This window comes from Pagrus pagrus (assembly GCF_965226575.1).
Source record: "Pagrus pagrus genome assembly, chromosome: 21".
Classification (NCBI taxonomy): Eukaryota; Metazoa; Chordata; class Actinopteri; order Spariformes; family Sparidae; genus Pagrus; species Pagrus pagrus.
This window is the reverse complement of record NC_140208.1, coordinates 513,274-539,921: the sequence shown is the minus strand read 5'-3', so window position 1 is coordinate 539,921 and position 26,648 is coordinate 513,274. Positions and strand designations below refer to the sequence as shown.

Here is a 26,648-nt window from a genome sequence, read left to right as displayed (position 1 = left end):
ACATGTTTGCAGTACTCTCCTGCAGGTTTTGGAGTACAAGGCGGACCTGAAGCAGTACTGGAAGCGCTCTCATGGTCATGTGATCAGCAGTCTGTCCAGCTGTCCTCTGTTTCATCATGTCTTCAGGACACTGGACAAAGCCGGACGTCCCCGCAGGTCAGTGACATCATCAATAGGATGACATCATCAACAACATGACATCATCAGGTATTGATGATGTAACATGGACGCTGACACGTTTTAACTTGAAATGTTTCTTTATAAAATGACAAATATTTTTGGTTCTGTGAAACTGAGACGCTGTGAGACCTCGCTGTGTTTTAGATATGGATAGAAAACTTTATTAATCTAGTTTATTAGGTTACCATAGCAACGGGTACATTCAAGTACAAATACAATCAAAATACAAGGACACATGTAGAAGCAATAAAGTACTATATACAATAAAATGCTTAAGTAGCTACAAAATAAAATAAAATGAACCACTGAGGTGTAAAACAGGAACATAAGTTATAGTGTTTACAGTAATAATTAACTACAGTCATAATAATAAAGATTATTTGTGCGTTGTAAAGTCTGATGGCAGCAGGTAGGAATGGTTTCCTGTGCCGTTCCTTTGGGCAGCAGGTTGAATGAGCCTGTTGCTTGTCCAGAGTTTTGTGGAGGTGAGAGACATTGTCCATGAGCAGCAGTTCTGCCAGCATCCTGTCCTCCACCACCTCCTCCAGGGAGACGAGCTCAGAGCCGTCAGCAGACTCTGTCTTCTTGATGAGTTTGTTCAGTCTGTTGGCGTCCCTCCCTTTGATGCCTGCACCCCGGGACAAGAAGATGGTGCTCACAACAACAGACTGATAGAACATCTGGAGCATCTGGTTGGAGACATTAAGGACCCCAGCCTCCTCAGGAAGTAAAGCTGGCTCAGGCCCTTCTTGTAAACTGCCTCTGTGTTTGTAGACCACTCCAGTTTATACAGAGTCCACAATGTCAACATCTGTCCCAGCAATGCAGACTGGAGAGGGCGGGGCTGGTTCCTCCTGAAGTCCACCACCATCTCTTTCGTCTTCACCACGTCCAGCTGCAGGTGGTTCTCCCCACACCACTTAACAAAACTGTCGACCAGGTCCCTGAACTCACCGTCCCTCCCGCCCTCTACACGCCCCACAATGGCCGTGTCATCAGAGAATTCATCAGATGACACGACTCGGTGCGGTACTTAAGGTCTGCAGTGTGGGTGGTGAAGAGGAAGGGAGGCAGCACAGTTCCCTGGGGGGCGCTGATGTTGCCGATCAGCCGGTTCTGTAACCTCACAAACTGCGTTCTGCCTGTCAGAGAGTCATCGACCCATGTGACAAGGGGAGAATCCAGTTTGGCCTTCAGCAGCCTGGGCTGGATGGTGTTGAAGGTGCTGGAGAAGTCAAAGAACATGACAGCTGTGTGTCCATCCAGGGAGGAGTAGGCTCCCTGCAGCAGGTAGAAGATCACATCGTCCAACATGTGGCTGCTACGTGAACTGTAGGGTCTGTGATGGGCTCACTATGGGTCTGGGGTGAGCTAGAACCAGCCTCTCCATGACCTCCATGATTTACTATCCGAGTTTAAAACGTGTCGTCTATAAGAGCAGGTGGATGTGACGTGCTGATATGGTCTGATTGGTTATTATTGATTATTGATCGTCCATCAGGTCGACGGACGCGGCTCCTGAGCCCGCCTCCATCCTGGTGGGTCATGCTGAGACGCTCCTCCCCCTCCTCTCTCTGCTGGGGCTATATAAGGACAAGACTCCACCCACCGCCAGCAACTACCACACACAGCACGGTAAGAAGGCCCCGCCTCTGTCCTGATGTCCAATCAGGGACGAGAATGAGATTTCAGGTCAGACGGTTTACTTCCTGGTTCTGTGCTGTGCTTGGTGTCTCACAGGAAGAAGTTTCCGGACCAGTCTGATCGTCCCATACGCCGCCAACCTGCTCTTCGTTCTGTACGACTGTCAGCGCGGCCCACGGCTGCAGCTGCTCATCAACGAGTCTCCGGTTCGATTCCCAGGACTGGAGGAGGACGTGCCGCTTTACCGGGACGTCCGGGCCACGTACCGCCACCTGCTGGACGGCTGCGACTTCCACAGAGAGTGTGAGGGACGAGCCGCAGGACGAGGACCCAACACAGAGCTGTAAGCAGAACCAGGTCCTCTGACCCACTAAGATCACAGAACCAGGTCCTCTGACCCACTAAGATCACAGAACCAGGTCCTCTGACCCACTAAGATCACAGTAAGGTCTTCTCAGTTTTTTGTTTCTAATTTGGATTTTTTCCTGTTTTTGTTTGAACTGAAGCAAATCAGCTGTTTAATGAATGACATCATATCACTGACATCACACACGCACACAAACACACACACACACACACACACACTCAAAGATTATTATATTAATTTGAACTGACAAACTTGTTCTCTTGATGATTTTGGTGAACTGTCCCTTTAATCTGCTGTAAACCAGACTCAGTTCAGAAAATGATGTTTTTTATCTGCAGGTTTTTTCTGACGTTGCTTTATGTTCTTAATTTATTCTGTTTTTATGGTCATGTGACTTTCTGATTTATGTTTAGTCTTGCTGCGCCTCAGAGCTGCAGCTCCTCTGACGGCCACCAGATGCTGCTGTAATCAAACTGACTGTGAACTCTTGTTCAGCTCTCAGCAGCTTCACTGAGCTTCTCCATCAGTCTGAGGGAGGATTTTCACAATAAGAGTCCCTTTAAAACAGTAAATAGCTCTGGTTACTGCAGACTTTTGATTGTGTTCGGTGTCTTCAGGGTTAATTTTATTATTTTTTAAATGTAGTTTGGTTGGATGTCTCTGTGCCTAAATCAGTTTAAAGTTTCAGCTTTCACTCGGTGCTTCTTCTTTCTTTGACTCCCGGTTTCTGTAGACGACTTGTGCCAAATGTTTTGAATCGAAAAGCTTTAATAAACATTTTTCAGTTAAAACGGAACAAAATGTTTCCTGTCTGTTTGATTTCATCCATAAAACTGAACGTAAAGTGAAATGTTGTTTAAATATGATGACTGATGAGGTGAAGCTGTTTCAACATCAAAAGAAAACAATACGTTGTTTCAAACCGTTTTTTTTTTATAACTGAACATTAAATCTGACACATGAACATCTTTTGTTTTGAACACTTTATTACATCATCCAGCAGTTATGACATCATAACTAAACAGCCAATAACTACACTGTAAAAAAACAAACCACTCATGTATTCACACATTTCTTTAGTCAAAACAAAAATCAAAATGATCAATTATCGGCCAAATGAATGAAGAGAAGTGTGTAAATGTGAAAGTGTTGATATGACAGAAAAAAGAATCTCTTTGGGTTTTTAACAAACATTTAATAAAACGATCGATTCATCAAAATCAGTTACTTAAACTCCACATTCAAGCATCAGAATCAAAAACAATAATAATAATAATGAAGTACACTTGAAGTCACTGCAGGACGAACGCTGAGCTCCATCTGATGGCGTTCCTGTTTCAAACATTTTTATTTTACAGTGTAAACATCTCAAAAACATCAAACGCTTCCGTTTCCTCATATTCTTCTATTAATTACCCAGAGACCTGACGCAACCACACGTCTGGTCCATTCTTCAGTTAATCACCTCAGTAATTTAGCGTCTTTGATTCGGCTGACATCAAGTTTAAATAATAAGAAACCAAATCATAAAGTTTGAAATTAACAGGAAATTACAAACCCATAAAAACTCATCGTTTCCTAATATTTTCAAAATAAAACTCCTGCTATGTTGTACGGAGGCAAAAGATAAACAGAGTACTCATGTACTCATTTGTTCATTTAATGTTTTATTTTTGACTCATCTGAGAGTTTATTTTATATATTTGTTTTACAGATAATTAACAGATTTTACACCTGTCAAAATAACTTTATATGTCATCAGGAGGTTTCAGGTGTGACTGCAGGTGCTGCTGCTCTGGATGGAGGCGTCTCCGTGACAACAGCTGATGAGGCTCATGGGTACTGTAGTAACGGCTGACTCGTGAGTTTGATGTTTAAACAACCTTTACTGTGACTTTATTTACAGTAGAAACAAACGGCAGGTGATCGATGATGTCACCGCTCTGTTTGTTGAACATAATCGTCACGGCGACGACGGTCTGACAAGCTCTTCATTTCCTGTTTGTAAAGTCGACATCAGCTGATCGATCAGCTGATGTGAAGTAAAACAAAAAGTGGCACATGATGAACGTGTGTGTGTGTGTGTGTGTGTGTGTGTGTGTGTGTGTTCGTTCAGTCCAGAGCAGCGTGCAGCGGGGCCATGTGTCCTGCTGATTTAGATTTCTTCATCTTACTGATCGCTTTGTGGAGGTCTGTCTGATTGATCGGACGGATGAAGTCCTCTGATGGACTGAGAGACAGACAGGTGGAGACAGAGAGAGAGACAGGTTCTTATCATCTTCACTTGACACAGAATTTTAATCAGAAGAAACAGACAGGTGAAGAGAAGGACAGACAGGTGATTGGACAGAGAGACAGGTGAAGAGACAGACAGGTACCTGTCGTTCTGAGCGTGGACGAAGTCTCGGACACAGAGCAGGGCAGCGTCACGACACATCTCTCTGAGGTCACTTCCTGAGAAACCCTCCGTTTCCTTGGCAACGTCAAGAAGGTCAACTGACACATCGACCTGCAGAGAGACAGACAGGTGAACTCAACATGTTTGGACCTTAAACACATCATCCACCATGTTGTTGTTGTTGTGTTGTCGTGTTGAACTCACACTCTCGTTCTCCAGGATCAGGCGGAGGATCTGCTCTCTCTGCCTCAGACTCTGTAAACAACAAACAACAACATGTTTACTTCATACAGCTGCTGACGTACTGTGTGTGTGTGTGTGTGTGTGTGTGTGTGTGTGTGTGTGTGTGTGTGTGTGTGTGTGTGCGCGCGCGCGTACAGGCTGGTTGATGTGGAACCTGGTGGGCATCCTCCTCAGGATGGCAGAGTCCAGATCCTGAGGACGGTTAGTGGCTCCCATGATGATCACCTGACAGACAGGTGAGACAGGTAGAGAGAGAGACGGGTGACACAGACAGACAACAGATCAATATATCAGCACTGATCACTTATTGATCATTAGCCCTCCTGTCGTGTGTGTGTGTGTGTGTGTGTGTGTGTGTGTGTGTGTGTGTGTGTGTGTGTGTGTGTGTGTGTGTGTGTACCTGGCAGTGGTGGTCTGTGTCCAGTCCGTCCCACAGACTCATGAACTGAGCCTTCATCATGGCCGTGGCCTCGTGGTCGGAGCTCGAGCGACTCCTCAGGAACGAGTCTGTTAAAGGAGCAGTCACATATTTATACAGGAAGCACAGCTGTTAGCTTAGCATCAAGACTGAGGAAACAGTTAGCTTAGCTTAGCATCAAGACTGAGGAAACAGGGAAGCGATCGATGGAGCTGTGATTGACAGGTGTGTGTGTGTGTGTGTGTGTGTGTGTGTGTGCTCTACCTATCTCGTCGACAAAGATGATTGACGGCTGCAGTTTGACAGCCAATGAGAAGACAGCAGCAGCCAGTTTCTGAGACTCTCCGTACCATTTGTCCGTCAGCGTGCTCGGCTGCAGGTTGATGAAACGAAACCCCGCCTCCTTCGCTGTCGCCTTGGCGATCAGCGTCTTACCGCAGCCCGGGGGTCCGTACAGCAGCACGCCTGTTACCATGACGACAGGAGGGGAGGAGGGTCAGTGTCTCACATGTTCCCTTATTTACATTCTCTACTTCCTGTTTCTCTCTTTTCCTTCCTTCTATTCTTCTTTGCTTCATTCCTTCTTCCTGCCTCACTTCCTCTCTCTCTTCCTTTAACACAGTCTCTGTTTGTCTGACTTGATGATGTCAATGATGATGTCACTGCATTAAAGATGATTGGTCGTGTGACCTCTGACCTTTAGGTGGCTGCAGCAGTCTGGACCCTTGGAACAGGTGTCTCTTCTGAACAGGTAAGATGACCGTCTCCTTGAGCTCTGTGATCACCTCATCCAGACCTGCGATGTCCCTCCACGTGATCTACACACACACACACACACACACACACACACAGGTGTACTGTATGTATACATCATATCTGCAGACTGAATGAAGAAGAGGAACATCCTCTCATTTTGTTTCAGGTCGGTCATGAGGAGGTAAAGACTCACCTGCATGGTGAGCGGGTCGACCAGGTGAGCTGCGATACTCATCTCATATTCAGACAGCTTCACGTTCTTCACTCCGATCTGACGCATCAACTTCTCTGCCTGAAGACACAAGAACGACTTCAGCTCAACATCCATTTAGTGTTCTGGAGCTTTCTACCAGGTCACACTCATCAGCAGACAAGATCAGGAGGCTCAGAGACATGAAAACCCAGATGACTGGTTTTACTGTCAGAGTTTGAACCATTTGGTCCAATAAAATTTTGCAAGTCTAGAAGAGCCAACTGATGAAATTATTTTTATCCCCATTCAAGTTAGCCAGGTGCTAAAGTGGAAGTTAGCCAGCTTGGTCCCTGGCTGCGTCACGTTTATTTTTGCCAAGTGGCTGTTAGATGATCTATCCATAGAGTAAAAATGTACACGGCTCATAACCGAAATCAACATTAATCTGATCCCAAGCCCAGTTTGAGACTGACTGACATGAGACTGATGTGTGACTGACATGTTGCTGACATGTTACTGACATGAGACTGATGTGTGACTGACATGTTGCTGACATGAGACTGATGTGTGACTGACATGAGACTGACATGTTGCTGACATGAGACTGATGTGTGACTGACATGAGACTGATGTGTGACTGACATGAGACTGATGTGTGACTGACATGAGACTGACATGTTGCTGACATGTTACTGACATGAGACTGATGTGTGACTGACATGTTGCTGACATGAGACTGATGTGTGACTGACATGAGACTGACATGTTGCTGACATGAGACTGATGTGTGACTGACATGAGACTGACATGTTGCTGACATGAGACTGATGTGTGACTGACATGAGACTGACATGTTGCTGACATGTTACTGACATGAGACTGATGTGTGACTGACATGTTGCTGACATGAGACTGATGTGTGACTGACATGTGACTGACATGAGACTGATGTGTGACTGACATGCCTACATGTTACTGACATGAGACTGATGTGTGACTGACATGTTGCTGACATGAGACTGATGTGTGACTGACATGAGACTGACATGTTGCTGACATGAGACTGATGTGTGACTGACATGAGACTGACATGTTGCTGACATGTTACTGACATGAGACTGATGTGTGACTGACATGTTGCTGACATGAGACTGATGTGTGACTGACATGTGACTGACATGAGACTGATGTGTGACTGACATGCCTACATGTTACTGACATGAGACTGATGTGTGACTGACATGAGACTGACATGTTGCTGACATGTTACTGACATGAGACTGATGTGTGACTGACATGTTGTTGACATGTTGCTGACATGAGACTGATGTGTGACTGACATGTTGCTGACATGAGACTGATGTGTGACTGACATGAGACTGACGTGACTGACGTGTGACTGACATGAGACTGACATGTTGCTGACATGTTACTGACATGAGACTGATGTGTGACTGACATGTTGTTGACATGTGACTGACATGTTGTTGACATGTTGCTGACATGAGACTGATGTGTGACTGACATGTTGTTGACATGTGACTGACATGTTGCTGACATGAGACTGATGTGTGACTGACATGAGACTGACGTGTGACTGACATGTTGCTGACATGTTGCTGACATGAGACTGACATGAGACTGACATGTGACTGACATGTTGCTGACATGAGACTGACGTGTTGCTGACATGTTGCTGACATGAGACTGATGTGTGACTGACATGTTGCTGACATGAGACTGATGTGTGACTGACATGTTGCTGACATGTGACTGACATGTTGCTGACATGAGACTGATGTGTGACTGACATGAGACTGACGTGTGACTGACATGTTGCTGACATGAGACTGACATGAGACTGACATGTGACTGACATGTTGCTGACATGAGACTGACGTGTTGCTGACATGTTGCTGACATGTTACTGACATGAGACTGATGTGTGACTGACATGTTGCTGACATGAGACTGATGTGTGACTGACATGTTGCTGACATGTTGCTGACATGAGACTGATGTTTGACTGACATGTTGTTGACATGTGACTGACATGTTGCTGACATGTGACTGACATGTTGCTGACATGAGACTGATGTGTGACTGACATGTTGTTGACATGTTGCTGACATGTGACTGACATGTTGCTGACATGAGACTGATGTGTGACTGACATGTTGTTGACATGTGACTGACATGTGACTGACATGTTGCTGACATGTGACTGACATGTTGCTGACATGAGACTGATGTGTGACTGACATGAGACTGACGTGAGACTGACGTGTGACTGACATGTGACTGACATGTGACTGACATGTTGCTGACATGTTACTGACATGAGACTGATGTGTGACTGACATGAGGCTGACGTGTGACTGACATGTTGCTGACATGAGACTGATGTGTGACTGACATGAGGCTGACGTGTGACTGACATGTTGCTGACATGAGACTGATGTGTGACTGACATGAGGCTGACGTGTGACTGACATGAGACTGACGTGAGACTGACGTGTGACTGACATGTGACTGACATGTGACTGACATGTTGCTGACATGTTACTGACATGAGACTGATGTGTGACTGACATGAGGCTGACGTGTGACTGACATGTTGCTGACATGTGACTGACATGTTGCTGACATGAGACTGATGTGTGACTGACATGAGACTGACGTGAGACTGACGTGTGACTGACATGTGACTGACATGTGACTGACATGTTGCTGACATGTTACTGACATGAGACTGATGTGTGACTGACATGAGGCTGACGTGTGACTGACATGTTGCTGACATGAGACTGATGTGTGACTGACATGAGGCTGACGTGTGACTGACATGTTGCTGACATGAGACTGACATGTGACTGACATGTTGCTGACATGTTGCTGACATGTTACTGACATGAGACTGATGTGTGACTGACATGTTGTTGACATGTTGCTGACATGAGACTGATGTGTGACTGACATGTTGCTGACATGTTGCTGACATGTGACTGACATGTTGCTGACATGAGACTGATGTGTGACTGACATGAGACTGACGTGAGACTGACATGTGACTGACATGTGACTGACATGTTGCTGACATGTTGCTGACATGTTACTGACATGAGACTGATGTGTGACTGACATGAGGCTGACGTGTGACTGACATGTTGCTGACATGAGACTGATGTGTGACTGACATGAGGCTGACGTGTGACTGACATGTTGCTGACATGAGACTGATGTGTGACTGACATGAGGCTGACGTGTGACTGACATGTTGCTGACATGTGACTGACGTGTGACTGACATGTGACTGACATGTGACTGACATGTTGCTGACATGTTGCTGACATGTTACTGACATGAGACTGATGTGTGACTGACATGAGGCTGACGTGTGACTGACATGTTGCTGACATGAGACTGATGTGTGACTGACATGAGGCTGACGTGTGACTGACATGTTGCTGACATGTGACTGACATGTGACTGACATGTTGCTGACATGTTGCTGACATGTTACTGACATGAGACTGATGTGTGACTGACATGTGACTGACATGTTGCTGACATGAGACTGATGTGTGACTGACATGAGACTGATGTGTGACTGACATGTTGCTGACGTGTGACTGACATGAGACTGACATGTTACTGATGTGAGACTGATGTGAGACTGACATGTTGCTGACGTGTGACTGACATGAGACTGATGTGTGACTGACATGAGACTGACATGTTACTGATGTGAGACTGATGTGAGACTGACATGTTGCTGACGTGTGACTGACATGAGACTGATGTGTGACTGACATGTTACTGATGTGAGACTGACATGTTACTGACATGTAACTGATGTGTGACTGTCGCATTACTGTCGCCTCAGCGACACGCTGATGACAGGGTGTTAAGTTGTTTTATCACCTGTTTCTGAGCCTCCACCTTCTGCTTCCTTGTGGGGTCAATGGCGTCCACCATCCACTTGATGGTGAAGTAGGTCACAGCACCAAATATGGTGAGACGGAAGAGCAGACCGATGACCTCGTTCCTGCCCAGAGGACGGGCAATGTTTTCCACTGGAACCTCCCTCAGAACCATTGTCAGGCTGTCAGGTGCCGACCACAGGTAAACAGGAAGTACAGGCTGTGCACAACAACAGCAGTCACTCAGGTAAACAGGAAGTACAGGCTGCGCACAACAACAGCAGTCTCTCAGGTAAACAGGAAGTACAGGCTGCGCACAACAACAGCAGTCACTCAGGTAAACAGGAAGTACAGGCTGAACAGAGTTCTTTTCTTCATAAATATAGAAAAACTATCTTTGTAATTGTTTCAGTCGAAGTGAAGACGCCTACGATAAATGAACTTTTTGGTCAGAGTGATCAGTGAAGAGATTGTATTCATATTAGACTGAATCAGCAGCAGCTTGAGCCCTGAGGCGGAGACAGTTAAAAGTTTCAGTTTCAATCTGAAATATCTGAAGTCAGGAGGCTGAAACATTTCTGATCTGCAGATAAACTTCTACATGAGGACAGAAATGAAGACATTTGAAAGTGTTGGACCGTCACTAACTGCTCCTCATATTAGGTCCAGGCCACGTTAAGGAGACAGTGTCCGCTCTTAACTCGTGTTTTAGACGAGAAGACGTTTTAAATGAGCAGATTTTTAAACGCAGTCTGGTTGGAGGGTCCACTCACTGTCTGTCTATGACTCACCGGACCGGTCAGTCAAAACTTTACTTTTCATTATCAGGACTGACTCCGGGACACCCTCATGGACCCCTGCAGGTCCTCGAACCACAGTTTGAGACCCTCCGGTGTCCTCATTATAAAAGCGAAAGGACTGTGTGTGCCGGCTAGCTGCTAACTCTAGCACTAGCTTGACCTTCTCGGCTCTCCGGCGGTAACACGGCGGCTCCTCAGCGGACAAACTGACACGTTTCACCGGCGGGAGCAGACCGGGAGTCACCGACAGCTCCGGGCAGTCTGAGAGAGGACACAACCGACACAAAGTCCTCTTTAACCCGCGAACTGTGGGCCGAGCTTACCTCCGAGAGTCTCGTCGGGAAGCCGCACTTCCTCAGATTCTTCTTCGGTGGTGCCGGAGCAGGTTGTCTTCTTCTATTGTTTCATTTGACAGCTTTAAGACTCCCTGCCGCCCCCTACAGGGCTGCAGTGTGGAGCAGCACGTTACTACAATATAATAATGTTTAATATGACCTGATGAATCACTGACTAATGACAGTGACCTTTATTCTGAAACACTTCCTGTTTGGATACAAGTCATGAACATGAACAGAGAAGAAGAAACAAATCAACTCGTTATGATGGAAAACTGTCAATGTTAACTTTGATTTGATCAAGAATAAATGTTTAAAATTTGTATATTTCTGTATGATTTTATTTAAAAACTAACACAGCTCTTTAAAATCATTCCATAAAGTTTCTGCATGAAGGTAAAATAATAAATGTCTTTGAAACAACTTGAAGTAGCTAAAAATAAATGATCCGACATTACAGACGATGTGTTTGTCTTTCATAATAATCCACATTAACTTCTCTTATTTAAACTATTTTATCAATGACACTTGTTTACAGAAATGGTTCATTAAACTGAAACAGTTTTACACATTTTAACCAAGTTAAAGAATGATAAAGATTGTCTCAATATGACCTTTTTCATTTTACAATATACATATTATATATTAAATACCTGTGCAGTACGTTTGTCTTTGATATTCATGTTTCTGGATTATTGCTTTACTTGTTTGTTTTTATTGTTCAGCTCTACAATAAAACTTACTCCTCTGTAATAAACCTGATGAGTTGTCTATTCATCCGGCAGGTGGCGCTGTAACACCGCTAATACCCCTCTGAACTGACGATTACGTTTCTAGTTTCACACAGTCTTCTTCATCATCATCATCATCATCATCATCACAGTGTGTCTTTATATTCAGTATTCACGTTACATAACATCATAAATAAAAAGTCTCCGGCAGTTAAACACATCAAATCATATAAATCATATAAATCAAATAAATCCCGTCACCCGACTGATAGAAGAGCTGTGCGCGTGCACACGGACGGTTCATTATGTAATGTGACCCTCTGATGTTATTTTGCGGGTTTTGTGAAGGAGGTTTTGAATGGGAGGATAAAACTAACAGAACCTGGCAACCCTGTGTGCTGACAGGATGCGTTTGCCTCACAGGGTCCAGCTAGCAGCTAACATGTAGCATCGTAAAGTCACACGGAGTGACGTAACATCCGGAAATGACCGCTTTTACAAAATAAAAGCACAGTTCTAAGCCTTCTTTTACGCACAGTTTATCACAGCATTACAGCGGGTTTATTTTGAAGGAGCTGACCGGATGTGTGCGGGGCTGCGGTCGCTACCTTCACTCGCAGCGGAGCCTCGTCTCGGTTCCTCCGCTCAAAGGCGCCTCGGAGAGATTTTCTCTCCGCCGATCAGCGTCTAGTCACGGCGGCTCTGTGGCACAACGAGGCCGGCAAGAGTCCAGCTGGATCCATCCGACGTCCGGAGGGCTGGAGCTTCAGCGAACATAGACCCGCGGATGGTTTTGTCTTCAGGCGGGGGACCTGGAAACCCGGGCCCGCAGTGGGAGCAGGGAGGAGGCCCCGACGCCCCCTTGTTCTGACCCAGAAAACAGCACCGACGGCCGGGCTGCCTGTCAACTAGAAGGCCCGCTAGCTGCTGTCCACGGCGGAGCTCACAGGGTGGCACCGGAGGAGGACGGGTAACGGGGTCGTGTCTGGACCTGTGTTAGTTGCTATTATCCATCAGGATTTATCTTAATAAACGTTTAAACAGCGACCTTCTGAGGATCGGGGGGCTGCTGGCTAGCTAGCTAGCTCCGGGCTAGCTGTCCCAGTTAGCTTCTCTCCCTGGCAACTAGACAGCGGAGGTTCCGGAGCGGGGTGAGGACGGAGGATACAGGCGGCTCCTCATCATTCTCGGACCTCCGCAGACACATCGATCATGGCTGCCTTAATCAAGGAAATCGTCAGCAGGAATAAAAGGAGATACCAGGAGGACGGGTTCGACCTGGACCTGACCTGTATCCTTTCCCTGTCCTGCTGTTTTGCTCTTATTGCCAATGGCCGTGGTTAGCCTGGATCGCTAGCGCTAGCTTGTTCGCTCTCCAACGTTCTGCAGAACTACATTAAAAAATCTCATGATTTATTGATTCTGTATGTGTGGACAAACAGGCTGCTCACAGAAAATAACAATGTGAGACATGTAGAGATAATCTGCATATCGGTGGGCAGGCATTAGTTAAACAACCAAACTGCAGTATTATAATCCCAACATTTAGAAACAGTTCAGTGCTCATAGACTGAGACTGAATCAAAGACAGCAACGTCAATAGAAGCTATCAGCGAGAACAACTCCTTAAATATGTTAAATGTCAGAAGTGCTCTTCTTTACAGGCTGGTGTTTGTCTAATTCCAGCTGTTTCTACCAGTTAGTAAAATGTTCTCACTTTTATTTGCGTCTTTGTTGGCATATTTGCAAGTTTGCTTTAAATCAGTAGTTTTTTCAACGGAGTCCGTAGTGCGGTTTATCGCCTACAGGAGAATGTGACTGGATGTGGCTAGCTAGCGATAGCAGGCGTTTATCTCGTATCGTACATGGTGTACAGCGAGTACTGGATCCTTTCTCTACACAGTACCTGGTAACGTCGCATACGGCTCGGTACAGAAACATAGTAGTCAGCTGTGTGAGCTGCTTTATGTGTTTTTCTTCGGAGCAGCGCTGAAGGTAGGAGGTGCTAACAGGCTAAGCTAACAGAGGTGTCAGTGGCGTTGCATCAGCAGCAGACTGAGACACACCTGGTAGCTGCACACCTGCACAGGACAGTTACAGCTCAGCTCCGAGTTAATGACACAATACAACACACACAGACAGTATATTCAATAAATATCATCCAGTTTAAACCTGATTTAAACTTCTCTGTTCGTTTGTGTGTCGTCACAGAATGAATCATGACGTCATCCTGCTGTTTTCAGAGAGAAGGTCTACAGATATCACATTTATTCTGTAAAATCTGTTTCTGCAACATGAAAACATGTTGAATCCAAACAAAGATGGCTGACAGGCAGTTTGAGTTACTGGGAGGAAACCAGCAGCTTCTTCACAGCACCAGTCAGTCTGACACCATGTGAGCTGGACTCGGCTCAGTGGTCCATATGAGAGGGCATCATCTTTAAACTGAACCAGGTGACAGTGAAATAAATAAGTGAGCAGCTCAGAGAAGTTTAAACTGACTAACAAACAGGAAACACGACCAACACCTTTTTATAAAAGACTAAACACATTTCAAAATAAAGGTCCATCTTAAAGAGGATGAGACGGATCAATGTCTCACTTCAGATCGATCAGACCACTAAAAACTTTATCGATCCACATTGTTACAGCCCCATCACACACGTTTCTTTATATTGCCTGTTAATATTAGAAGACCTGAGATATCTACAGACAGTCAGACAGACAGGTGATCAGACAGACAGACAGACAGGTGATCAGCCGTTGAAGATAAACGTGGAACAAATGAACAAGTCTTCTGGTACCAGAACTGAGTTCTGGTAAGTTCTTACCATCAGAGGTTAAACCACGTCTTGTCAGTGTTCAGTGTTTTGGCCACAGGCAGCACACAGCTGCCAGCAGGTGGCGCTGTGGACAGAGCCAGGCTAGCTCTTCCCCCTGTTCTCTGTCTGAGTGCTAAGCTAACCAGCTTGCTACAGAGCCCGGTGAGAGGCATTGTGGGAAATGTAGGAAAGGAACTAAAATGAACTAAATGTCAGACTGCAGTTTGAGTATGTTCAGATCAGCTGGTCGACACATGAAGTGAGCGTCTCTGTGACATCACATGACCACCAGAGGGCAGTAACATGTAATCGTTTGTTTGTTCAGTTTGTTGTTTATTGATCCTGAACTTGTGATCAGATATTTATCCAAACATCATAGCGATGGGTTTCCCCGCAGAGCGTCTGGAGGGCGTCTACAGGAACAACATCGATGATGTCGTACGGTAAGACCACGCCTCCTCCACTGTCTGTCAACACAACAAAATAAATAAATACTTCATGATTGACTGATGATGTCATCATTCATGTGACTTCCATCATCAGTGTGTAGAGTGATGATGATGAGGCTGTTGCCTTCCTCACATCAACACAGTAACATTTTTGACCTCAGAGTCGTCTTGTTGTGTCCTCTTCTTCTTCTGTGGTGTAATGGCACCGACTGGAGGATTAACTCCACCTGCTGTTTGTCTCCATCAACCAATCACAGCATCACAACAAACACTCCGTCAGGTTTACTGTGATGGAGCTGTCTGTTTCATGATGCGTTCACAGACTGTGGGACACCTGACATCTGTGTTATAACTTTGAATAAAGAGATGAGCTGTTTCAAACTGAACCTGTCTGTCTGTCTGTCTGTCTGATTACCTGTCTGTCTGTGTTTCAGGTTTTTAGACTCAAAGCACAAGAATCACTATAAGATCTACAACCTGTGAGTACTGACTCTGATCATTTCAGTATCTTAATGTTCACATCAGGGTTTCTCCCAGTGTATTATTAGCCTGGCGGGCCGCCAGGTCTTACTTGACCCCCCGCCAAGCTAACCATCGTTTATTAATTTTTTTAAATCAGTCTTGCGCTCCATCAACACGTGATCAGGTGTCTTTTTCATCACCTGACAACGTCACAACTTCGTCGCGCATAACGGGACATGTCACGGACATCATGCTCATCAGACCGCTGCTTCACCAGCTGACCCAGAGGAACGCACCGAGTCGACGTCGACCTCGTAGCCGTTAACGTGACAGACAGTTGATATTATTTATCTAAACAGTATTTTTATTATTAATGTATTTTTGTGGTTGGTTGAACAGCATTTCAAGAGTGCAATCTGTAAGACCTGGTGTTACATAAATGTCTTATAATAACACATGATAATGATCATATTTTCAAATTTCCAGTCAACTTCTAACATTGATCTTAAGCCTTATGGAGTCACTCCTTCCATCTTCTACTACTCCGTTAATGAATCTGTTACCTATAGGGCGCTGCCATCAGTCAGTGGTCAGGGTCAGGCCCCTGACACAAAAAAACACGCTTGGGCACTGGTGGGCCGCTGGTGGGCCGCTGGTGGGCCGCTGGTGGGCCACCCTACCACCGGGCTTAACAAGTTTTCTGGGGGAAACCCTGACATGAAGTCACCTGTTGATCTGTTGATAACATCCACCTGTCTGTCTGTCTGTCTGTCTGTCTGTCCACAGGTGTGCAGAGCGACATTATGACACAGCAAAGTTCAGCTGTCGAGGTGAGACTCACTCTGTGGCTCTGGGTTTGTGATGACGTGGTCTTTGTGGTTCTGTGGTTCTGGTCTGGTTTCTGATGACGTGGTCTGTGTGGTTCTGTCAGTGGCTCAGTATCCGTTCGAGGACCACAACCCGCCACAGCTGGAGCTGATCAAGCCGTTCTGTGAGGACCTGGATCATTGGCTGAGCGAGGACGAGCAGCACGTTGCCGCCATCCACTGCAAGGCGGGAAAAGGGCGGACAGGCGTGATGATCTGCGCCTACCTGCTGCACCGGGGCAAGTTTCAGGAGGCACAGGAGGCGCTGGACTTCTACGGAGAGGTCCGGACGCGCGACAAGAAGGTACCTGTACCACATCTGTCTTTACTGCAGTACATGTACTGCAGTACATATTCTAAATGTCTGACAGTTACCTGTGAGGTGAGAAGAGAAGGAGAACGTGTCCAGTAGAAATCTGTTAACACACCTGTGATGTTTTTTATGACACGTTGATAAACTGATGACTTCATAACAGAATGTGAGTCAAACTGTATCACACGTCTCCTGTACAGAACTTCATAAGGAAAACACCTAAAACAAGAAAAGCTGGTTAAAATGATGGACTGCTTGTTAAATGATGTGTGTGTGTGTGTGTGTGTGTGTGTGTGTGTGTGTGTGCGTGCAGGGTGTGACCATCCCCAGTCAGCGGCGTTATGTCATCTACTACAGCTTCCTGCTGAGGAACCAGCTGCTGTACAAACCTGTAGCTCTGCTCTTCCACAAGATGCTGTTTGAAACCATCCCCATGTTCACTGGAGGAACCTGCAGTAAGACCACCTGTCTGTCTGTCTGTCTGTCTGTCTGTCTGCCTGTCTGCCTGTCTGTCTGATCACCTGTCTGTCCACCTGTAATAAGCAGTGTAATAGCAGTGTTTCCCCTATATGCACCTGAAATACGACCGCCGCTGCTGAAAAGAGGAGAGGTGGAGAGTCTTGTCTCTTTAGAAACTAACGTTATATCATTTTGCGCTGGACGCTTCACGTCCAGGTCAGTCACACACCTGTTTTATTTATGAAAATAAATCACGAACCGCATCAGGCCACCTATAGAGACCTTGAAGCCTGTTACACTGTTTCTTGCAGCTGTTAGAATAATGAACTTTAATACGGCAGCCAGTATCCATGGTTCTATTGTCATATTATCTTGGTTGCTTGGCAACTATCATTGTCTCTGTCAAAGAAACTTTGCAAGCGGTCTCCTTCGCTACATACATATCATCCAGATATACCGTTACCGGTTGATGCAGGTGATGCGCCGTCTCTCAGCATAAAACGGAGGTAACGTTAGCGCCAGGTTTGGAGAAGGTGCAACGAGAAACTTTGAGCTTACTTTATAATGTCAGCACAGCGATTTTAACAAGCACCGGGTACATGTCAACCATGAAGCAAGCAACACTGATCACAGATTCAGGATTATCATTCGCCGAAGGGAAAACAGTCCTGCAACTTCACGTGACTCGCACAGTAACGCTACAGCAAACGCAGTCATTTGATAGAAACAGCAAGGAAACACGAAGGCCTGCAGGCGTTTCTGTGAAATAAACAACATTTGGAGGATCCATCTTGATACAAAGATTGTAGATATTCCACTGTTTGTTTTCTTTTCCTGGAGCGGCCTCAGACAAAATCAGAGGTCAGAATTTCCCAGTTGAAATTTCCGATTTCCGACCTCCAAGCTTCCCAGATGTGTGCCATTCCCATTGTTGTGTGGCGTCAGATAACTGATTCTCTGTGAAGTCGGGTGTAACGCTCGCCGATGTAAAAATTTCTGCAAACGTAATAAAGGTCTGCAGCATTTATTGTAATAAACCCACAAATGTAATACATTTTCCACAAACATAATAACTATTACGTTTGTGGGGAAGTGAAAATCTTTATTGCAATAACTTCCCACAAATGTAATAATTAGGGCCGGGACTTTAACGCGTTAATTAAGATTAATTAATTACACAAAAATTAACGCGTAAAAAAAAATTAACGCATTTTAATCGCACTTATTTTTGCACCGCGGAACATTTCTCACTGGATGAGTTTCAGGCGTACCGATTATACTGGAGCACAATTATTTAGCCGCCGACACTGATCACATGGATCTATAAAGTTTTAATGTCTCCTGAACGCAGCTCAAACCGACCCGGTGCCTCAGCACTGCGACCAAGCTTTGATAAACACACCGGATCAGCGCCGGTTTACAGGATCCTCCCGTAGTTCAGCCGGTCGCTACTGTTTAAAAAGCGCTCGTCGCAGTGGAGCTGAGAACAGCGGAGTTTCCTCTGCTGCAGCTGAACAGCTGACGTGTGGTCAGGACGTAGGTAGCCTACAGACCTGTCACTGTCTCACGGTGCATAAGACTTCAACCTCAGAGCTCTCTGTCTTCAGACTGTCCTGACCTGTCCCTGAACATCACACAGGGAAAACATAGCGCTGCCTGTGTTTTATTAATGTTTACATCAGGCTGAGTTCAACAAGTCAGTTTATGCTACTGTGATTTAAGTAGTTAAATACAGTAATCATCATAGTGTAGTGGCAGGAAAGACCATTTACCAAATAACGTGTTACTGACACATGTTTCATTGTGCTGTGCTCTAAAAATAAACTAACACACTAGTGCAGAGTCCTGTATAAGGAATGTTCAGCTTAAATTTTCCCCTTAAATTTAGGTTCTCAGGAAAATTGCATCTTATCAGGAAATCGTTAATCGATCGATAAGGTCCATCAACTAACGATTAATGAATTAATCGATAATTTGCATCCCTAGTCTGTTGGTCTTGGTTAAGTACCACCTTGAAAAAAAATAAACAATGTTTTGTTGCTTAAGCTTCTGTATTCAGTCATTATTCAATGGTATACTAAAACCCATATGAAAAAAATTGCTTCTCACTGTTCTCAGGTCAAATATTTATATGCGATTAAAAATGCGATTAATTTCGATTAATTAATTACAAAGCCAAAAATTAATTAGATACATTTTTTTAATCGAGTCCCGGCCCTAATAATAATACAATGAATAATGGTCGTTGTGGTTGTTGTTTGTTTGTTTGTTGCTAACACTACTGAGCGTGGGTGCAAAATCCAGCTGCTGACTCTCCGCTCCGCTATCACGCAACAGATCCCCCCAATAAATCAATAAAGCTTTAGATTCTTGCCTATAGACTGATGAGTGTTGTGTTTACAAATGAGCAATACATCCAGATTTCTTCAGATTTTAATTGCAAATGGAAATTCAAATTTAAATGTCAGGCGATGTTTTCCTCACGGAAATTATTTTTTTTCAAGCTAGCTATCTCCCTCTGTCAACCACAATCTGTCTCCTCCGTCAATAAACTTTATTCAGCGCTGTCAATTAGCAGGTGTTTGGGGGAAAACCCTCCGACCCAACGTTACTAAACCAATTTCAGCAGCTGGATTTTGCACCCATGCTCAGTAGTGTTAGCAGGTGCAACAACCACAACGACCAGATTTGTGCCGAGTTCACAACTAAGGACTCCGACTTTGAGTGGCGTTCCAGTGTACTTTTTCTAGTAGGAGGTTGGAAAATTCCTACTGTCTCGAACGCAGCATTACTATGTGCGAGGGCCATTGTGACACGCGAAAGCTGTTAATCTCAAGTTACTGACAGACTCCTTCAGAGATATTAACGTCAGCCTACATATTATTTGGACAGGATTCCCTTGAATAAACGTGATAAATGTAAGTTGTTTCATCATCGAAAATGTCATTACATTTAAATTAACACTGTTAGATAACTGGTTAGGAACAACAAGTTATTGTTGTGTTATAATACTGTTATGCCCCTCTGGTGCCGGCAGGGTCTCACCTCCACTGCTACAACTCCATCCTCGCGGGAACACTGAACAGTGTGATAAGCAGTAACGTGTCGCTGTGTGTTTCAGACCCTCAGTTCGTGGTGTACCAGCTGAAGGTGAAGATCCACACGTCTAACCCGACTCACACCAGGAGAGAAGACAAACTGATGCTGTTTGAGTTCCCACAGCCACTTCCTGTGTGTGGAGACATCAAGGTGGAGTTTTTCCACAAGCAGAACAAGATGATGAAGAAGGTGAGGAGGAGGAGGAGGAGGAGGAGGAGGAGGAGCTACATTTATTAAATCTATCTACAATAAATCGGTGAGGGCTGTCAGGATATCAGATGTTCACTAGACGATTATCGTGGCCAGAAGAAGTCATGATGACGATATTATCATGATAGTGAGCGTTGTGCAGGAGGTGGAGACGGTCTGTGACCAGAACTGCTTCATCACAGCAGCAGTAAATCAGTGAGCTAACAGCTAACAGCCAGCTAGCAGCTAACAGCCAGCTAACAGCTAACAGCTAACAGCCAGCTAACAGCTAACAGCCAGCTAACAGCTAACAGCCAGCTAGCAGCTAACAGCCAGCTAACAGCCAGCTAACAGCTAACAGCCAGCTAACAGCTAACAGCCAGCTAACAGCTAACAGCCAGCTAACAGCCAGCTAACAGCTAACAGCCAGCTAACAGCCAGCTAACAGCTAACAGCCAGCTAACAGTAGTCTGTTGAACACATGGCAGCCTGTGCAGGTAAACCGGTGGTTCAGATCAGGAACAGACAGTGTGACAGGAAGTAGTCGTGACCTCAGACTGTGTCGTTCCTTCTAGGAAAAGATGTTCCACTTCTGGGTGAACACGTTCTTCATCCCGGGCCCGGAGGAGAACCTGGACAGGCTGGAGAACGGCAGTGCCGGGTCCCTGCGGGAACCGTCTGACAGAACGCAGCAGAACCTGGGGATGATGACGGGAGGAGACAGCAATGACAGAGACTTCCTGGTTCTCACGCTGACCAAGAACGACCTGGACAAGGCCAACAAGGACAAGGCCAACAGAAACTTCTCCCCAAACTTCAAGGTAACGCCGCCTTGTTAACCTGGTTCATACAGAGAAGAAGAAGAAGATCAGAACTTCACTCGGTGGTTTTTATTCATGGTCCGTTCACTGAACAGCAGCACTGTTAGTAGTTTCTGTACGGCGAGCTGTCAGAGTGAGAGGATGGCGAGTGTCATCGTGTGGAGACGCTGCAGTCAGACGAACACGTAGAGAAGCAGGTGCTTCCTCTCGTGATCAGATGTGATCAATGAGGATTTAATCGATACGGTGGAGGGAACACGAGCAGGCAGTTTTGAATTGATGGCATGATTTTACTGTCAGATGAAGCCATGTTGGAAACGTCTGCTGTGAGGAGATCCAGAGCAGTCAGAGGTCGAGCTCCGCTAACAGGTTCAGCTATGAAAGCTAAGCTAAGCCAGCTTTTATGTCTGTAGGCGTCAGGAGTGACTCCACCCACAGGTGCACGTCTGAATCTAACACCGTTTCTGTCGTCCTCAGGTGAAGCTGTACTTCACTAAGACGGTAGAAGAAGGAGCTAACTGTGACGCCAGCAGCACGTCGGCCTCGGTGACGCCAGACGTCAGCGACAACGAACCGGATCACTACCGCTACTCCGACACAACAGACTCGGACCCAGAGAACGAGCCGTTTGAAGATGACCATCACAATCAGATCACGAAAGTCTGACACACACACACACACAAACACACACACACACACAGTATGTACGTACACATACTCATGAACCCCAGATAAAGACTAGCGTGTTAGCTAACGGGGAATATAAGCGATGGACCAGAGCTGACCTGCAGGACGCTAACACTGAGCTCAGGTCAGTTTGTAAGCCCCGCCCCTCCAGTCTTCAGCTGGACAATCACATGACATGGCTGTCGGAGGTGAGGAGGGCGGGGCTAAACTTGTGGGCGGGGCCTGGGCAGCGAATGGACAATAAGACGGATGAATGGACAGACGGGAGATTTTTAAGAATAAAACTTGAATATAAACAAAGTGAAAGACAAGTAGACTTCTTTAGTGACCACACCACCATGTTTGTTGGATAAATACCCACAATCCCCCTGTGTCCTTCTTCATGACCAGTTCTAGAGACTTCATGCAGACCAATCTTGATTTTCCACCTCTTCCCTCTTCAGTGTTCAGTTAGCGAAGCTGACTCTTCTCTCTGTGAGCTCAGGTCCAAACTGGTCTGACTGGTGAGCTGATGAACGTCTGAATCTTCAATAAATTAAATCTGGACCATCTGATTGGTTCATCTGTCACAGCTTCCTTCTCCTCAACTTCAACACAAACTGAATTTGGACCTTTGAAGGTCTTCAGAAATCCCCAGACCGGACTGGATCGCACTAAGCCGGTTTGCACCAGTTTGAACTGGTTCGGACCAGTTGGTGTAAACCAGCCAGTGTTAGTCAGTCAGGAGTGGTCCGACTCTTCTGACCCTGACGAAACTCCAGACCTACTTTAAAAACCTTCGTCCCAGTCGAGAGTCAAGTTTGGACCGAGCTGGACCGGTTGGAGCTGGTCTGTACCGGGTGTGGACCGGTTGGAGCTGGTCTGTACAGGGTGTGGACCGGGTGTGGACCAGTTGGAGCTGGTCTGACACAGACAGAAGTGTGGGCCTGTGGTTTGAATGTGATGATGGAGAAGAGAGAGGTTCTGTTGAAACCCGGCTGCAGTACAAATACTGTGAACAAATACTTTTACTGCTTCTGTCAGTCAGATCATCTCTTCTGTCGCCCGACACCACCTGAGGCAACAACTGCTGAGCGCTTGGTTTTTATACCTGGAATGCCAGGTGGGCGGAGTCTGTGCTTTGTAAAGGATGGACCGCTCGATTCTGAAGCTGCTGTTCTGTTGGTGACCAGCAGCAGACGAGACGGACCGAGAGACGCTAGTGTGTGTGTGTGCCTGCGTGCGTGTGTGTGTGTGTGTGCGTGCGTGTGTGTGTGTGTGTGTGTGTGTGTGTGTGTGTGTGTGTGTGTGTGTGTGTGTGTGTGTGTGTGTGTGTCTGGTTTCAGACTTCCTACAGTTCAGCTTCACGTCAGCAGGTCACAGATGGACAGAACATCAGCATCCGATTGGTCTTAAGTCCATCATCAGTCAGAACTGATCACTGGTTCCTGGTCTTTGGTCACCTGGGTGATTGGAGCCTCCTGATTGGCTGCAGGTAGAAGTTTCATTCTGATGTCTGATTTTGGTCTCAACATTTGGTGCTACGACCCGCCATTGGCTCCGCGGTTGGGTCTTGAGGTTCCTGTCGACCCAATAGGCCCGGTAAAGAGCCTGATCACACAGGACCAACTCCGGGGCTTGAAAACACAAAGTCCTCAGTGGTGCTGAGACAGAACTGTGTCTGAACTCAGAGTCAGTGACGCGGGTCGGTTTGGGTCAGTGATGATGATATCAGGCACGTGTGGTTCTGATCTTGACCCTGAGGATTTAAAAGATCTTCCTGTGAATCGGACCTTTCAGTTCAGGTTCTTGTACGTCGACTCACTTTGTGTCAGCGGAGGAGAAATGGAATGGACTCAGAACCGGTCCCTGTGTAACACTCTGCCTCTTGTAGCATCGTGCTAACAGCTAACCAGGGCTTGTTGCGCCTACAGTTCATCTTGTTGGGTTTTACGGTGCTAAGCTAAGCTAGCCTGTGCTGATGCCGAGCCTGTAGTCCATCTGTGGCGCTCGCTACCAGCCACAAGCGTTCATCCAGTCTGATCTGTGAGCCGAGCAGCTCTGTGACCGTCTGTCCACACACGCTTCCGGTCCCGAGTCCTGTCAGGTGCTGTCAGGCCCGGCCTCACTTCCTGTCATCAACCCGTGTAGACACGACCGGCGTGGAGCTGAAAACACAACGTCTGCAAACTGGTGCCGACTCAAGAACCGGAACCAGCTGATCATTGGGCGCGATCATGGTAAAGATGTTTGATCTGTCTGGTTCTGGTGTTCTGGGAGACTCGATCCCTCGGCCACCAGAATCTGAGCAGCGTGTGTCAAACAAGCTGATTGGTCAACACAACTTCCTTTTCAGAGGCGGGTTCAGAACAGAATGAAAAATATCATCTCGCTTGACCTTAAAAGAAAATCAGGTCCATGTTCGGCTTTAAGCACGAGTCGTCTCGCTGTCGTCGGTGAGCGCCGGTGCTGATCGCCACACCAGTCTGGACTGAGCGGGTTTCAGGTATTTGAGGCCAGGCAGGTGCTGTCCACGTCTCTGACTGCTTCAGGTGCTCGATATCTTTTTCTTTGACCGTTTTATAGCTGATGGTCACAGATAACACGTCCTTCGGCTGTCACGTCCATCTGGACATTAACAGAATTAACAGAACCAGTGTTCACTCAGAAAAAGACCATTTTCTCCTCAAATCAGATTCAGTTTGATGTTCTTGGTTCCTGATCCAGAAAGTCAGAAAACTGAAGAGGAAGTGACAGAAACAGGATAAAATGCTCAGAGACCAGACGGCTGCAGAACGTTCAGAACAGCAGCTTCATGTTTTTGTCTCCACTGAAGTGAATCAGGTCCAGAATCTGTAAACAAACCCAGAAATACTCCTTTAAGTCATCGAGTCAGAACCGCCTCTCTGTTTACATCTCATCACCAACCTGCCAGAATGAAGCTCGCTGTCCGTCTTCATGTTAGTTTGGACTCAACCTGCTCGTTCTTCTTTTTAAGGTGCCGTCACAGCAGCTTTGCAACAGGAAGTGATGTCACAGTAGTCTGATAGTGTCATCCTGTACAAAAAACTACAATAATGGCGTCCACATTTCAAACCCAGTCAGTTTTTCTGTTTGCTGAACGTTCAAATTCAGTTTGTTGGTTCATTGAAGTGAATGAGAGACGGCAGGTGTGACCGCACCTCCACCTGAGGACAGCTCTCTGCTCCGAGTCCAACGGCACCTGTCACACCTGTCCCACCTGTCCAACAGGACGAGTCTTTCAATCTTCAAAACAGTACTTTATTTAAACGGAACGTTTCAGTCCGTCGGGCTGATGAAACACTGGACACCTGTGTGAAGGTGATAAACATTTCAAAATGGCCACTATTTAAGCCCCGCCCCCTCACTTTCATTATAAAGCATCACATCATAGGACAGGTGTGGTCTCTGTGCTCGTCTCTGATTGGAGCAGAGAGCTGTCATCGGTCCTCAGTGTTTCTGTTCATGACGACTGTCAGCTGTTCATTTAGTAATCAATCAAACAGAAGTCACCATAGCAACGGCCTGTATCACCATGGATCAACATTTCATGTTACAGTGACCCTCCTCCTCCTCCTCCGCGTCTCCTCCTCTCCTGCTGCTCCTCCTCCGCCTCTTCCTCCTCCTCCTCTCCTCCTCCTCCGCCTCCTCTCCTGCTCCTCCTCCTCCGCGTCTCCTCCTGCTCTCCTCCTGCTCCTCCTCCTCCTGCTCTCCTCCTGCTCCTCCTCCTCCTGCTCCTCCGCCTCTTCCTCTCCTCCTCCGCCTCCTCCTCTCCTCCTCCTGCTGCTCCTGCTCTCCTCCTACTCTCCTCCTCAGTTGTCTTCAGTTTTATAATGAAATAAAAACACTGTAAAGTGAATAAACTATTTATAAACATCTGCTGCTGTTTCTCACAGTTGTGTTATTTTAAAAACTACGACTCCCATCAGCCAGTTCACCGCGGCCTCCACGTCATCAGGGAAAACATGAGAACTGAGAGTTTGTACCTGTGACACTCACCTGTCCTCCTGTGAGAGCCGTCAGTCAATTCAAATGAGCTTTATTGACACGTCACAACAACAACGCTGCCAAAGTATCAAGAATCAGATTCAAAATAAATTCATTAATAAATGACATGAATACTGCGAACGCCTCCTACATGAATACTGCGAACACCTCCTACATGAATACTGCCTACGCCTCCTACATGAATACTGCGAACGCCTCCTACATGAATACTGCCTACGCCTCCTACATGAATACTGCGAACACCTCCTACATGAATACTGCCTACGCCTCCTACATGAATACTGCGAACGCCTCCTACATGAATACTGCGAACGCCTCCTACATGAATACTGCCTACACCTCCTACATGAATACTGCGAACGCCTCCTACATGAATACTGCCTACGCCTCCTACATGAATACTGCGAACGCCTCCTACATGAATACTGCGAACGCCTCCAACATGAATACTGCGAACGCCTCCTACATGAATACTGCGAACGCCT

At 46.2% G+C, this 26,648-nt stretch overlaps 3 protein-coding genes across 4 annotated transcripts in view; 2 read left to right on the top strand and 1 right to left on the bottom strand.

Annotated features, from left to right (window-relative positions):
* The window catches only part of minpp1b (multiple inositol-polyphosphate phosphatase 1b), a gene marked incomplete at its 5' end in the record, with an annotated part of 3,171 nt that extends 286 nt beyond the window's left edge, over positions 1 to 2,885 (top strand). Inside the window, 3 exons of the mRNA XM_084341729.1 lie at positions 26 to 156; positions 1,682 to 1,815; positions 1,921 to 2,885. Coding sequence (XP_084197855.1) covers positions 26 to 156; positions 1,682 to 1,815; positions 1,921 to 2,171 — 516 coding nt within the window. The 3' untranslated portion in view covers positions 2,172 to 2,885. The remainder of the gene's footprint in view (positions 1 to 25; positions 157 to 1,681; positions 1,816 to 1,920) is intronic.
* Positions 2,886 to 3,156: 271 nt separating this feature from the next.
* On the bottom strand, positions 3,157 to 12,668 carry atad1b (ATPase family AAA domain containing 1b). Of its 2 annotated transcripts, none has more exons than XM_084342193.1 (10): positions 12,597 to 12,668; positions 10,124 to 10,342; positions 6,200 to 6,298; positions 5,948 to 6,068; positions 5,515 to 5,715; positions 5,233 to 5,339; positions 4,968 to 5,057; positions 4,794 to 4,844; positions 4,570 to 4,700; positions 3,157 to 4,421 (listed from the first exon to the last, which is right to left on the bottom strand). In XM_084342193.1, the coding sequence occupies exons 2-10, from the start codon at positions 10,295 to 10,297 to the stop codon at positions 4,304 to 4,306; spliced, it is 1,092 nt and encodes a 363-aa protein (XP_084198319.1). In that variant the 5' UTR covers positions 10,298 to 10,342; positions 12,597 to 12,668; the 3' UTR covers positions 3,157 to 4,303. The 2 variants fall into 2 exon arrangements, with proteins under 2 accessions (XP_084198319.1, XP_084198318.1); XM_084342192.1 differs by lacking the exon at positions 12,597 to 12,668 and adding an exon at positions 11,246 to 11,319.
* A 478-nt stretch (positions 12,669 to 13,146) lies between these two features.
* ptenb (phosphatase and tensin homolog B) lies at positions 13,147 to 26,034 on the top strand. Its single transcript, XM_084342191.1, has 9 exons — positions 13,147 to 13,279; positions 15,169 to 15,253; positions 15,694 to 15,738; positions 16,508 to 16,551; positions 16,653 to 16,891; positions 17,214 to 17,355; positions 20,481 to 20,647; positions 21,223 to 21,468; positions 21,946 to 26,034. Exons 1-9 carry the CDS (start codon positions 13,201 to 13,203, stop codon positions 22,132 to 22,134), a joined length of 1,236 nt encoding a protein of 411 aa, XP_084198317.1. The 5' UTR covers positions 13,147 to 13,200; the 3' UTR covers positions 22,135 to 26,034.
* Positions 26,035 to 26,648: the final 614 nt, after the last annotated feature.

Bases quoted from the DNA above. Each gene is read 5' to 3' on its own strand.
- atad1b (XM_084342193.1), bottom strand. From the start codon at position 10,297: ATGGTTCTGAGGGAGGTTCCAGTGGAAAACATTGCCCGTCCTCTGGGC. The intron at 4,701-4,793 runs GTGAGTTCAACA...GTCTCTCTGCAG, and splicing joins TGATCCTGGAGAACGAGAGT to GTCGATGTGTCAGTTGACCT. The intron at 4,422-4,569 runs GTACCTGTCTGT...TCTGTCTCTCAG, and splicing joins GTCCACGCTCAGAACGACAG to TCCATCAGAGGACTTCATCC.
- ptenb (XM_084342191.1), top strand. From the start codon at position 13,201: ATGGCTGCCTTAATCAAGGAAATCGTCAGCAGGAATAAAAGGAGATAC. The intron at 17,356-20,480 runs GTAAGACCACCT...TGTGTGTTTCAG, and splicing joins GTTCACTGGAGGAACCTGCA to ACCCTCAGTTCGTGGTGTAC. The intron at 21,469-21,945 runs GTAACGCCGCCT...TGTCGTCCTCAG, and splicing joins ACTTCTCCCCAAACTTCAAG to GTGAAGCTGTACTTCACTAA.